Source organism: Sceloporus occidentalis, unplaced genomic scaffold (assembly GCF_023333645.1).
Source record: "Sceloporus occidentalis isolate IW3139 unplaced genomic scaffold, rSceOcc1.0.p SCAF_4, whole genome shotgun sequence".
In the NCBI taxonomy this organism is placed as follows: Eukaryota; Metazoa; Chordata; class Lepidosauria; order Squamata; family Phrynosomatidae; genus Sceloporus; species Sceloporus occidentalis.
The window spans coordinates 199,440,695-199,455,182 of NW_028316984.1; the positions used below are offsets into that span (position 1 = coordinate 199,440,695).

A 14,488-nucleotide genomic window follows, 5' to 3' on the forward strand; every position below is an offset into this window, starting at 1 on the left:
CTGAAGTTCACTTTGTTAGCTGTGGTCCAGCCTTCCAGTCTGTTCAGGTCATTTTGAATTTTGATCCTGTCCTCTGGAGTATTAGCTATCCCTCCCAATCTGGTGTCATCTGCAAATTTGATAACTATGCTCCCAATTCTGTCCTCCAAGTCATAAAGATGTTGAACAGTACTGGCCCCAGGAAAGAGCCCAGTGGGACCCCACTGGTCTCTTCTCTCCAGGATGAAAAGGAGCCATTGTTGAGCACCCTTTGGGTTCGGCCGGTCAACCAATTACAAATCCATGTAACAGTTACTTTGTCTAGCCCACATTTTACAAGCTTGTTTGCAAAAATGTCATGGGAAACTTTGTCAAAGGCCTTACTGAAATCAAGACATATTATATCCACAACATTCCTTTCATCTAACAAGCTGGTAACTTTATCAAAGAACGAGATATGATTTGTCTGGCATGACTTCTTTCTCTGAAACCCGTGTTGACTTTTTTTGATTATGGCATTGCTTTCTAGATGTTTACAGACTCTCTGTTTAATGATCTGCTCCAGAATCTTTCCTGGAATTGATGTCAGACTAACTGACGTTAATAGTTGGGATCCTCTTTCTTCCCCTTTTTGAAGATGGGGGTGTTTGCCCTCCTCCAGTCTCCTGGGACTTCTCCTGTTTTCCAGGAGTTTTCACATATGATTGCCAATGGCTCCAATATTACATTTGCCAGTTCTTTTAATACCCTTGGATGGAGTTCATCTGGTTCTGCAGACTTAAATTCATTTAGATTAACAAGGTATTCCTCTACTATCTCTTTACTTATTCTGTGCTGAAATTCCCCTATTCTGTCCTCTGCTCCATTATCCTCAGGTTGAGCACCCTTTGCCTTTTCTGAAAAGACTGAGACAAAGAAAGTGTTGAGTAATTCTGCTTTTTCTCTGTCTTTTGTTAGCATTTTGCCATCTTCTCCACGCAGTGGTCCTACCGTTTCCTTCTTCTTCCTTTTGCTGCGGACATATCCAAAAAAGCCCTTTTTGTTGTTCTTAACTTTTCTAGCAAGCCTGAGTTCATTCTGTGCTTTGGCTTTTCTGACTTTATACATGCTTGCTATTTGTTTGAATTCCTCTTTGGTGATTTCCCCCTTTTTGTATTTCTTATACATGTTCCATTTAAAACTTAGCTGAGTTGAAAGTTCCTTAGTCATCCCTCCTGGGTTCTTGAGTCATCTCCCATTTCTCTTTCTCACTGGAACTGTTTTAAACTGTGCCTTCAGTATCTCCCTTTTGAGAAACTCCCATCCATCCTGAACTCTTTTAGTATTCCTGACTATGGGATCACCCCCAGTATTTCTCTAACTTTACTGAAATCAACTTTCCTAAAGTCTAGAATGCATGTCTGACTATGCCTGGCTTCTCCTTTCCATTGTATAACAAACTCCAGGAGAGCATGGTCACTCCCACCTAAGGATCCCACCACTTGTACTTTATTAACCAAGTCATCCTTGTTGGTTAGGATCAGATCTAAAATAGCTGATCCCCTTGTTTCCTTTTCCACCTTTTGGACAATGAAATTGTCTTTGAGGCAAGTGAGGAATTTACTAGACCTTGAGGATTTTGCTGAATTTGACTTCCAACAAATATCAGGATAGTTGAAGTCACCCATCACTACTACATCTCTCCTTCCTGAGTGTGTGGTCATCTGTTCTAGAAAGGCATCATCCAATTCCTCAGTCTGACTTGGGGGTCTGTAGTAGACTCCCACAATAACATCCTTGTTGTTTCCTTCCCCTTTAATTTTTATCCATATGCTCTCCACCTGGCTGCCAGGATTGATGTCCTGGATCTCTTCACTGGTGTAAATGTCCCTGACATATAGGGCTATTCCTCCTCCTTTCTTGTTTGGCCTGTTTCTCTTAAAAAGGTTATATTCCTGTATTTCTACATTCCAACCATGAGACTCATCCCACCAAGTTTCAGTGAGGCCAATTATATCATATTTGCTTTGTTGTACTAGGATTTCGAGTTCATCTTGCTTATTTCCCATGCTCTGTGCATTAGTGTAGAGGCATTTAAGACCATGTGTTCCCTTTACTTGCTGCCTGTGCAAACATTTTTGCCTCCAACTGTTGGGTCCTTGCACTGTTTGCCTTGTTCCCTCTATGGCTGTGTCTAAGGGAAATAACTTTTGTTGCCAGGAGGTGGACCCTTTCCCAATGACCTCCAGATCCCACCTCCATTTTGAGAAAGACCCTCCAAGGGGCCAAGCAAGTCAACTCCCTTCTTGAGCCTCAAGACCAAGAAGAGTCTCCAGAGATGGTCTGGGAAGGTCGGTCTGGGGAGGTCCAAAGCAGCTGGGAAAGGGACTCATGGGACATTATGGACCTTCGTTTAAAATGTAGATGTTTCTTAGAGAAGGTAAGGTAAGGAAATGAAGATGCATGTCATTTATGGTAAATGTCATTGGTCAGTCATCTGTTGGGGGGGTTGAAAGTGAGGAATGCTCAGAGTGAGTGGCAGTTTGAGATTCTAGAAGGCTGGGGGGGGGGGGGGGTTGACTGTTGACTGTTGGCCAGTTAGGAATAACGGTTCCTTCTGGTTTTCTTGGTGGAGAAGGGAAGGTGGGTGCCCAGAGGCAGTTGGGGAGAAGAAGGAGGGGAATGGGAGGCAGCCAAATGTGGTCCATGTGTGGGAATGAAGAATGGGGAAGAGCCCCCCTTTTGGGGTCAATGATGGGGGTCTGAGGGGTCTTCCATAGAGAGGGAGCCTTGGGGGCTGAAAGCAAGGAAGCCCCCTTCTTTCCCCCAAGAGACATGGGGCTTCCCTGGCTGAAAGGCCTCATCTGCCCCTTGAGAGCCTTGAGGGGAGCAAAGAGATAGTAATAGTTCTTGGGAAGGGGTTTCTCTGTGAATACATTGGCCTGTTACAGACAGTCCAAAATAAAGCTGCTTCGAGTCACTTTGGAGGTATGGTATTTCAATGATGCATGAGTCCTAAGAGTCCAAAAGCCACACCAAAGCTGCACTCCAGTCCTTAGGACCGGAGCGTGGCTTTGGTGTGGCTTTTGGACTCTTAGGACGCATGCATCATTGAAATACCATACCTCCAAAGTGACTCGAAGCAGCTTTATTTTGGACTGTCTGTAACAGGCCATAGGGTTCTTTCAAGGCAAAAGGAGTCCCGCTCTGGCGCTGAAGCTCTTTCTACACTACTTGCCCCATGCTGCCTCTGAAACCTAAGCAGACAGAGGGAGATTCTTCTTCCTTCATTGCATGCAGTTTATTTTCTATGGACTGGAGTGGGCATCCTGTGGACCTCGACGTATTGATAAACTGCAGCTCCCAACAGCCCCTTGGACAGGATAAGAAATAAATGAGGTGCTAGGAGTTGGAGTCCAAGGCCTGGAAGGCTGCAAGACTTCCTTCCTATATTTAGGACTAAATCTTGTGCATAATTCCAGATAGAGGAGATTTTGTTTTTCTGATGATGAAGGAAGAGCCTTTTGTTTTTATTCTGTGCTGTCAGTTGGCTTCAGCCGAGGGGAACCCTAAGAATGAGAGATTATTATTATTATCTGCAAAAGCCACTGTTATTAAAAGGCTCAGCCATTTCTGGCAAGCTCAGTATCTGGGCTTCCTTGACTCTATCCATCTCCAGTGCATTCTTTGTCTTTTCTTGCCACCTTCCACTTTTCCAAGGGGTCCTGTCATCTCCCAATATCTCCAAAGTGCGACAGCCTGAATTTAGTTATTTTGTCTTGTAGGGACAGGTTTTGGTTTGATTTTTTTCTCAGCGCCATTGAATTTTTATTTTGGTGGTCCATGGAAGACTGTGTAAATGTGTGCATATGTAAAACCCCTCCATTTGTTGTTTCTGCAGGAGTGCATCTATCCAAGATGGCCTCCACAAGAAGGAAAAACGATGAAGGTCTGCAGGAAACCACAGGAGAGATTACCTTGAAGAAGGTGAATGTTCACTCCCTCCTTTGCAATTCAGCCATTGGAAGGGCTCTCAACATTCTGCAGGGATTAAATAATATTTGGGATGTAGCATGTGCTTTCCTCACCTTTTGCTTAGAAAATCTGTAGACGAGGCTACTTTGTGTTGCAGGTGATTTTTAAAGATGTGGCGGTGTACTTCAACAAAGAGGAATGGCAACTGCTGGATCCAAAGCAGAGAGCATTGTATGAGGTGGTGATGATGGAAAACTATGAGCATGTGTCCTCCTTGGGTAAGGAACTTGAATCCATGGCCCTTCCTATGAAGACTGAAGGGCCTTCCTTTCATATGGCACTATCATAGCACTATGATTCCATTTTAATTCTCATAACAACATCCTCTGGAATCTGGGATTTGCAGTTTAGAGCAGTACTCAAGCTCTGCAGTTGAGGATTGAAAATACCCCTTCTTCAGTTTTCCTATAGATTTATTTATATATTTATTATCTTACCCAATGGGTCTGAAAGTTTCTTTTTCCTGCACCATACTCTCTGTCTCTCTGTCTTTTTCTGTGTGAGAGAGAGAATGTGAAAAACAGAATGGCAGGGAAGAGATACTGAGGGTGAAAGGTTGAAGGAGTGCAGATGGGCATCAGAGCAGTTGGACATAAATGGAAGGGGGTCAGGCATGTGGAAGCGAGGAGGGCAGGGCAGGAGCAAAGCAAAGATAGTTAGCTCTCTTTGGAAAGGAAAGGAATTCTGGGAATGTCCATAAGAGAGCCAGAACAGGTTATTATTATTATTATTAACCTTTATTTATAAAGCGCTGTAAATTTACAGGTGCCTCAAATATTCTGAGGCAGCCACAAATCTAAATTTTTTTAAAAACCTGTTGAAGTAAACTGGTGCAAACCATCTCAAGTCCTTCTTTTCAGACATTTTAAGGTGTTGCATTTAGCAATTGTGATGAATATTTACGAAGGCTGGAAAAGGGGACAAAAAAACCCCTTTGATGTTTTTTTTTCGTAGTTGAGAAAGCTTAGCTGCATTGTTTGTTCCTGAGTCCCTTCCTATCTTAACTTCTTGTCTGTCTTTCTCCTTCTTTATAGAAGAACTTGAGACTGAAAAGAGAATTGACACTGGAGGGAAACGAGAGAAATGTCAGCAATGTGGGAAAGATTTCACTCAGAAGACAGCTCTTGTGGTCCATCAGAGAGTCCAGACAGGAGAGAAACCATTCGAATGCCAGCAGTGTCAGAAAGGCTTTGCTCAGAAGTCCCACTTTGTTGTCCATCAGAGAGTCCATACAGGAGAGAAACCATTCAAATGCCAGCAGTGTGGGAAAGGCTTTGCTCAGAAGTCCCACTTTGTTGTCCATCAGAGAGTCCATACAGGAGAGAAACCATTCAAATGCCAGCAGTGTGGCAAAGGCTTTGCTAGGAAATCAATCCTTGTTGACCATCATAGAGTCCACACAGGAGAGAAACCATTCAAATGCCAGCAGTGTGGGAAAGGCTTTGCTCAGAAATCAATCCTTGTTTACCATCAGAGGCTCCACACGGGAGAGAAACCATTCAAATGCCAGCAGTGTGGGAAAGGCTTTGCTCAGAAATCAATCCTTGTTGTCCATGAGACAGTCCACACAGGAGAGAAACCATTCAAATGCCAGCAGTGTGGCAAAGGCTTTGCTAGGAAATCAATCCTTGTTGACCATCAGAGAGTCCACACAGGAGAGAAACCATTCAAATGCCAGCAGTGTGGGAAAGGCTTTGCTCGGAAATCAATCCTTGTTTACCATCAGAGGCTCCACATGGGAGAGAAACCATTCAAATGCCAGCAGTGTGGGAAAGGCTTTGCTCAGAAATCAATCCTTGTTGTCCATGAGACAGTCCACACAGGAGAGAAACCATTCAAATGCCAGCAGTGTGGGAAAGGCTTTGCTAAGAAGTCCCACCTTCTGGTCCATGAGACAGTCCACACAACAACAAAACCATTCAAATGCCAGCTGTGTCAGAAAGGCTTTGCTCAGAAGTCAGACCTTGTGGTCCATCATAGAGTCCATACAGGAGAGAAACCATTCAAATGCCAGCAGTGTCTGAAAGGCTTTGCTCAGAAATCAGTCCTTGTTGTCCATCAGAGAGTCCATACAGGAGAGAAACCATTCAAATGCCAGGAATGTGGGAAAGGCTTTGCTCAGAAATCAAACCTTGTGGTCCATCAGAGGCTCCACACAGGAGAGAAAAAATTCAAATGCCTGGAGTGTGGCAAGTCTTTTATTTCAGGTGCCAGCCTTACAAACCACCATAGCATTCATACAGGAGAGAAACAATAGGAATACATGGACTTTGGGAGTTGTTTTTCTCAGAATTCACACCTGTTGAGGCATAATAAAATCCACATTAAAGAGAAAGGGTAGAAATGTGAGCGGTTGAAAATGCTTTCCTGGTCAGGCAGTCTTCAGACTTTTTTCTTGTGTTTTGTAAAGATCTAGTATAATCATTTTTTCAAATTCAGCTACAAAGCATTTGCTTTTAAAGTATCTTTTTCTTACAGGAACATTCAATAAACCCTTAAATTATTTGGAGCATTGTATGTACCTCATTATCTGTCTAAAATTTCTGAAAGACTACATCAAAGAAGGGATGTTTAGGCTGGAGAAGAAAAGATTAAGAGGTGATATGATAGCCCTGTTTAAATATTTGAAGGGATGTCATACTGAGGACGGAGCAAACTTGTTTTTGGCTGCTACAGAGAACAGAACCTGGAGCAATGGATGCAAGCTCCAGGAAAAGAGATTTCAGCTCAACTTTAGGAGGAACTTCCTGACAGTGAGGGCTGTTTGACAGTGGAACACACTCCCTCAAAGGATCACAGAATCATAGAGTTGAAAGAGACCACAACCCCATTCTGCCATGCAGGAAATCTAAATCAAAGCATCCCTGACAGATGACCATCCAGCCTCTGCTTAAAGACCTCCAAGGAAGGAGACTCCACTACACTCCAAGAGAGTTTGTTCCACTGTCGAACAGCCCTTACTTTCAGGAAGTTCCTCCTAATGTAGGGGTGGAATCTCTTTTCTTGTAGCTTGCATCCATTGTTCTCTGTTCTCTGAAGCAGCAGAAAACAAACTTGCTCCCTCCTCAATATGACATCCCTTCAAATATTTAAACAGGGCTATCATATTACCTCTTAACCTTCTTTTCTCCAGACTAAACATCCCCAGCTCCCTGAGTCGTTCCTCATAGGACATTTTAGTCGCCCTCCTTTGCACACGCTCCAGTTTCTCAATGTCTTTTTGAATTGTGGCGCCCAGAACTGGTCACAATATTCCAGGTGAGGTCTGAAACGTCTCTTGATCTAGACACTATACTTTTATTGATGCAGCCTAAAATTGCATTGGTGTTTTTAGCTGCCGCATCACACTATTGACTCATGTTCAACTTGTGGTCTACTTGGACTCCCAGATCCCTTTCACACGTAGTTTCATTCAGCCAAGTGTCCCCCATCCTATATCTGTGCATTTTATTTTTCCGCCCTAAGTGCAGTACCTTACATTTCTCCCTGTTGAATTTCATTGTGTTAGCTTTGGCCCAACTTTCTAGTCTATTCAGGTCATTCTGAATTTTGATCCTGTCCTCTGGAGTATTAGCTATTCCTCCTAATTTGGTGTCATCTGCAAATCTGCATTTGAAGGATGATGGAGCCTCCCTCCTTGGAGGTCTTTAAACAGAGGCTGGATGGTCATTTGTCGGGGATGCTTTGATTGAGAGTTCCTGCATGGCAGGGGGTTGGACTGGATGACCCTTGTGATCTCTTCCATCTCTACAATTCTATGATTCTATGAATTATGGATCATCATTATTAGTATCAACAAGGTGCTGCTAGAATTCAGCTGATCTTGGCCATGAAGAAAGATTCTGAAAATGCATCTCTGTCTCTTTTCTAGCCCTGCATTGACACACACAACATACACTGACTCCTGAGACAAACCCTGTTTTCCCCTCTGTCCTCAGGACCTAAAACTGCACTTGAAAGAATCATGTTTTATTTGGGATTTTCTCCTGTAACATTTGTTTTTCTTTGTGCCCTCTTTCATGGGGCATTAGGGGTCAATATATTAGCTTCTCATCCAAAGAGCATGAAACTGCTTTGTTCGCCTTGGTGGATGACTTCCGCAGGGAACTGGACAGCGGGAGTGTGTCCCTCTTGGTTCTGCTGGACTCTCAGACGCTTTCGATACCATCAAACATGGGATCCTTCTGAGTCGCCTCTCTGGGATGGGGCTTGGAGGTCCTGTTTTCCCTTGGCTCCGTTCTTCTTGGAGGGACATTCTCAGAAGGTGGTGCTGGGGGATTCCTGGTCCAGAGCCAAGGAGGATAATACGGCAACATGAGGGACAGGAGCCCTAAGGGAGTAACTGCAAAGGTAGAGGAGAGGGGTCCCAGCACACAAGTCAATAAAGAACATTAATTTGAAAAATCACCAAGTTAATTTTTCTTGAAAGTTTTAACATCACATTAGTGCCGAGACTTATGATTCAAAGCACTGTGCTCCGTGGTACCACTGCCATCAGCCTTCTTCTTTGGCAGTTCATTTAATTGCTCAGAGAATCAATCTTCTTGTCGCTTGTGAAGATGCCAGTTCTGTGCAAACTTTTGAGTGGTGCACCTGGCCTAGAATTACCCAAAGAGTGAGAAGGCTTGCAGTTCAGACCCATCAAGGAGGAATGCCATCAATGCAGACCCAGGAGGGGAGCAGTTTCCCAAATGTTTGCCTTGATGAATGGGCATGGTAATTTGCTCAGGCGTAGCAGAAAACACTGCTCTTTCTCATTGCCTCTCCCTTTATGACTTGCGCATCCTCAGAGGACACAACCAAGGTCAGGTACACGATAGCGGGAGACTGGGAAAATTTGCACGTACTGCACAGCGCTACAGTGGTGGAGGGGAGAGAAAGAGTACACTTTGCTGTTTTGAAAATCAATGTTCCCACTGAGATTTCCGCCATAATGTGCATACGCTGTCACAGCTGTGAAAAGATCAACTCAACTCCGGAATTCAGGATATGAGCATTCTGAGCGACACTGTGTTTCTTCAGATTTATGTTGTCTAAAGTAAATATTGAAAAAGATTAAAGAACAAAAAGATAAACTCTTGATCGTAAAGTCAAGTTAATTTAATGAAACCTTTCTAAAAAACCAATGAAAGGTTAAGAATAACTGGATTATAGACAAGAAGGCCTTGTTAGAGACATAAATATATAGATAAAGTTATTCAAAAGTAATGCAGCAAAGGCTGTAATTCTCCATTGAGGTTCCATAGACTAACTCTGTACATGTGAAGTGATGCATTCATTGTGCTGTGCATTCCTTGCATTATATGTCAACACTGCACAACCGAGCCAAGGAAGGTAAGTGTATTGTGCACATGTAAGTTCCCAATTGGCAAAGGGGTCAAGCAAGGCTGTATTCTATCACTCTACTTGTTCAACTTGTATGCGGAAAATATTATACAACAAAAAGGTTTAGACTGAAAAGAGGGAGGAATGAAAATAGGAGGAATGAATATCAATAATACTAAGATATGTGAATGACATCACTCTATTCAGATGCCAAGATTGATAAAGAGATCGATCACAGACTAGCAAAGGCATATAGTGCATTTGGAAGGCTTCATAAAAGAGTCTGGAGTAACAAATACCTGAGGTGAAGCACCAAAACCAGTGTGTATAGAGCCATTGTACTGTCTATTCTCCTTTATGGGTCTGAAACATGGGTCACCTATCGCCAACACCTACGACTCTTCCAACGCTTTCATCAGCGCTGCTTACACACAATTCTAAATATACACTGAACTGACTATGTGACAAATGTTGCTGTCCTCGATCAAGCAGGGATCACCAGCATTGAGGCCATGCTATTGAGGACGCAGCTGCGCTGGGCAGGACACATTTCTAGGAAGAAGGACCATCGCCTCCCAAAAGTAGTATTCTACGGTGAACTAGCCACAGGTTCAGCATAAGAGGGGCGCCCCAAAGAAGAGATACAAGGACTCCCTGAAAGAACATCTCAGGCTCGGCAAAATTGATCACCAACAATGGTCCGCCCTGGCCTCGCATCGGGCAGCATGGAGACGCACTATCCACGATGCTGCAGCCTTTTTCAAAAGCTCACGCCGAACTAATCTTGAAGAGAAACGACAACGCAGAAAGAACCACAACCCAGAAACATCACCCAAGGAGACTTTCTGCTGTGCCTTCTGCAACCGGACTTGTTTATCTCAGACTGGCCTTTTTAGTCATCAACGCGTTTGTAGAAAGCATGGGATGAGTCCTTCCTGAATCTTCGTTCGCGAAGTAAAGCCAGATTAGCACAAAATAACAAAACCTAAACCAGTTATTAAAGAAAGTAAAAGAAAAAAGTGCTAAGTTAGGATAATGGTCACAAAAGATCTACATTAATTTGTCCCTGATGACAAGAAAATTGTAATAGTCAAAATTTCCCATACCTTGGATCAAGTACTGATCAGAATGGAGGCTGCAGTCAAGAAATCAGAAAAAGACTAGGAAAGGGAAGGGCAGCCATGGAAAAAAACTAGACAAGATCCTAAAGTGCAATGATATAACACTGAACACTAAAGTGAGGATCATCCAAGCCATTGTATCCTTCATCACCATGTATGGATGTGAGAGATGAACAGTGAAGAAAGTGGATAGCAAGAAAATTAATTCATTTCAGATGTGTTGCTGAATAAGAGTGTTTAGAATAAACAGATGGGCCATATAAGAGATCAAATTTTTACCCTTTGGAACTCAAGATGACTAAATTCAGGCTGTCACACTTAAATAAATAATAAATAAAATTTTTATTTATACCCCGCTCTTCCAAACGATCAGGGCGGCTTACAAGAGCACCAGAGTGCAAACATCATACAAAGTTAAAAACAGCCAAGACCAAAAACATAATAACAATCCTTAAAAACAATAAAAAGCCCCTTAGCCCAACCTCTCGGCCACGAGAGAGGAGGGAGGCCCATAGGATATTTAGTCGGGGAATGCCTGATTAAATAGGAAGGTTTTAAGACCCTTCCTGAATTGGGCCAGGGTGGTAGATGAGCGGAGCTCCATGGGCAGCGTATTCCAAAGGGCTGGGGCAGCTGTGGAAAAGGATCTTCTGGCAGTAACAGCCAACCTGGCCCCAGGCACCTTCAGGAGTTGCTGCCCAGATGTTCTGAGGGTGCGAGGCGGAATGTACGGGGAGAGGCGGTCCTTCAGGAAACCTGGGCCCAAGCCATTTAGGGCTTTATAGGTAATAACCAACGCCTTATATTGAGCTCGGAAGCGGATGGGCAGCCAATGGAGATCTTTAAGCACAGGTGTTATATGGCTGGTCCTGGGGACACCAGTGACCAGCCGCGCTGCCATGTTCTGCACCATTTGCAGCTTCCGAGTTTGGTATAAGGGTTGCCCCATGTAGAGTACATTGCAGAAATCCAATCTCGAAGTTACCAGAGCATGTACGATGGTTTCAAGGTCCCTCTGGGCCAGGTATGGGCGCAGCTGGCGAATCAGCCGAAGCTGATAACAGGTACTCCTGACCGTCGCATTCACCTGAGCAGTCAGGTGGAGGGACGAGTCAAGAAGCACCCCCAGACTGCGCACGGAGTCCTTCACGGGGAGCGTGACCCCGTTCAGGACAGGTGGAACCACCGCCATTCCTGGACCAGGGGAACCTATCACCAGTACCTCCGTTTTCTCTGGATTAAGTTTGAGTCGGTTTTCCCTCATCCAGCCCATTACTGACTCTAGACAGGCCACGAGAGGAGAGACGCCATCCTCAGTCACTGCATCAGTCGGAGACATAGAGAAAATAATTTGGGTGTCATCAGCGTACTGATAACCCCGCGCCCCATATCTCCGGATGATCTCTCCCAGCGGTTTCATGTAAATGTTAAATAGCATGGGAGACAGAATGGCTCCTTGAGGGACCCCGGTTTTAAGGGCCCGCTCGCTGGAGCACACGTCTCCCAGCTGCACCATCTGGGACCTCCCAGAGAGGTAGGAGCGGAACCACTGGAGCGCAGTGCCCCCGATTCCCACCTCAGCCAGGCGCCCCAGAAGGATACCATGGTCTATGGTATCGAAAGCCGCTGAGATGTCCAAGAGCACCAACAGGGACACGCTTCCCCCGTCAATGCTCAGACGGAGATCATCGACCAAGGCGACCATGGCCGTCTCAACCCCGTGACCCGCCCGGAAGCCAGTTTGAAATGGGTCCAGATAATCCGTTTCATCCAAGACCGCCTGAAGCTGGATCGCAACCGCCCTCTCGATCACCTTTCCCAAAAATGGTAGCAGCGAAACAGGCCGATAATTATTATGAACCAGGGGGTCGAGGGAGGGCTTTTTTAGGATCGGTCTTACTATGGCCAATTTAAGATCCGATGGAAATCGCCCATCCCTGAGAGATGTATTAATTATCCGGCGTAGCAAAGACGTTACCGCCGGTCCCCCCTGGGCCGCTAACCATGAGGGACAGGGATCGAGGGAGCAGGTCGTCTTCCGAACACTTCCGAGGATCTTGTCCACATCCTCGGTACTCACCAACTCAAACTGATCCAGTTTAACATAGTCCACGGAGGCTCTGGACACTTCTACCCTAGGTTCTGCCAAAACGTCGGCGTTCAGACCTTCGCTTATACGAGAAGTTTTATCCACGAAAAAGTCGTTAAACAAGTCACAGCAGGCCTTAGAAGGTTCAAGGATCTGGTTCAGGGTGGGAGGGAGCTGAGTTAGCTCCCTAACCACCCTGAACAACTCTGCCGGACGCGACTCCGCGGACGCAATACGAGCACCATAGAACGAATTCTTTGTTGCTCGTATTGCCTCTCCGTAGTCCTTTAATAGTCGGTCTAGGAGAGTCTTGTCGTCGAAGCAAAGGTGTTTCCGCCAACGGTACTCTAGCCGTCGCAGGACCCGCTTCCTGGCCCGGAGATCTTCCGTATACCAGGGCTTACGTTTGGAAGCGGGCCTGAGAGGGCGCTTGGGAGCGATTCTGTGTATAGCCCCCGAAAGACCGGTATTCCAGATACCGGTAAGGGCATCAACAGAGTCGCCATCATTTCCAACCGTGAGCCCCTCTAAGGCTTCTTGGAATCTCCCAGGTTCCATCAGCCTTCGAGGGTGGACCATCCGAGTAGGTCCACCACCCCCGGGGGGGATCTGGGTAGAGGCCTTGATTTTCACCTCTACCAGGAAATGATCCGTCCATGACAAGGGGGAAATATTGGCTATTTCCACCCACGGATTTTCCGCCTCCGAACAGAAGACCAAATCGAGAGTATTACCCGCACAATGCGTAGGACCCTGTATCAGCTGGGACAGGCCCATGGCCGCCATGGTCTCCATGAGTCCCCGAGCCGCACCAGATGGAACAAAGCTGGCCGTGAGGGAGATGTTGAAGTCACCCAGGACAAGAAGCCTGGGCGTCTCCAACATCAGCTCAGCAACCAGCTGTGTCAGCTCGTTAAGGGAGTCCGCTAATGCACGGGGTGGCCGATACACTAACAGAATCCCTAGACTGTCCCTAGCCTTTAGGGTCAGGTAAATACACTCGATATAGGTGGTCTGTCGGAGGTGGTTCCTGGTGAGGGACACGGTGTTCCTATGTACCAAGGCGACTCCCCCCCCCCGCCCACCTAACCTGCGCTGGTCCTTCACCGAGTACCCGGCACATCATGAGAAAAGACAATGATGCTGAGAAAGGTAAAAGGCAGCAAAAAGAGCGGAAGAACCCATGCCAGATGGTTGGACTCAATCAGGGGTTCATGAGCATGGATTTGCAGGACCTAAGCAGGACAATGGAGGTTAAGAGTCTTGGAGTGTCTCATCCACAAGGTTGCCAGGAACTGACGTTAACAACAACAAATTGCCTTGCATATGCAGTTGTGGTTATTTGGCCATGGCATAACAACATTATTAATCTCATAATCAGAGGTCTACCAATGTAACTGTTTTGTGTGCAGTTACATTATCTTGAATGCTGTGTAACTCTTTGTCTGTTGCCTGCACTGTATATCTTCATTCACTAGAATTCTGGAAAGAGCAAGCACACTCATAGACATGCACTTGATTTCACAATATTTAGCAGAAAGTGGGTGAAGCATGACCACAACTTAACTACATGAGTGCAGATATACACAATGTAAATATATAGTAGGATCACAGTGAAAGACAGAAAAAGCACAACCAAATGCACATGAACATCTGTGCACAACGACATTGCATGGGAAACTTTGCTTCTGCAACTTTGAATTAATTTGACAGCACTGCATATAAAAAGAGTCTTAGTGGACCCCCTATAAGGGATGGCTTAAGGAGCTGGGTATGTTTAGCCTGGAGAAGAGAAAGTTAAAAGATGACATGATAGCCCTGTTTAAATATCTGAAGGGATGTCATATGGAAGAAGAGCTTGTTTTCTGTTCCTCCAGACTAGTCCGAAGGCTAGCACAGTGAACAAAAAGTTCCAAGGAAGGAGACCCCACCACCCTCGGAAGCAGCATCTTGCACAATC

At 45.3% G+C, this 14,488-nt stretch overlaps 1 protein-coding gene across 1 annotated transcript; it reads left to right on the plus strand.

Moving 5' to 3' along the window:
• The first annotated feature begins 2,557 nt into the window (after positions 1-2,557).
• On the plus strand, positions 2,558-6,473 carry LOC149315278 (uncharacterized). Its single transcript, XM_089522884.1, has 4 exons — positions 2,558-2,601; positions 3,860-3,945; positions 4,091-4,211; positions 5,028-6,473. The coding sequence occupies exons 2-4, from the start codon at positions 3,877-3,879 to the stop codon at positions 6,248-6,250; spliced, it is 1,413 nt and encodes a 470-aa protein (XP_089379010.1). The 5' UTR covers positions 2,558-2,601; positions 3,860-3,876; the 3' UTR covers positions 6,251-6,473.
• The last annotated feature ends 8,015 nt before the right edge of the window (positions 6,474-14,488 follow it).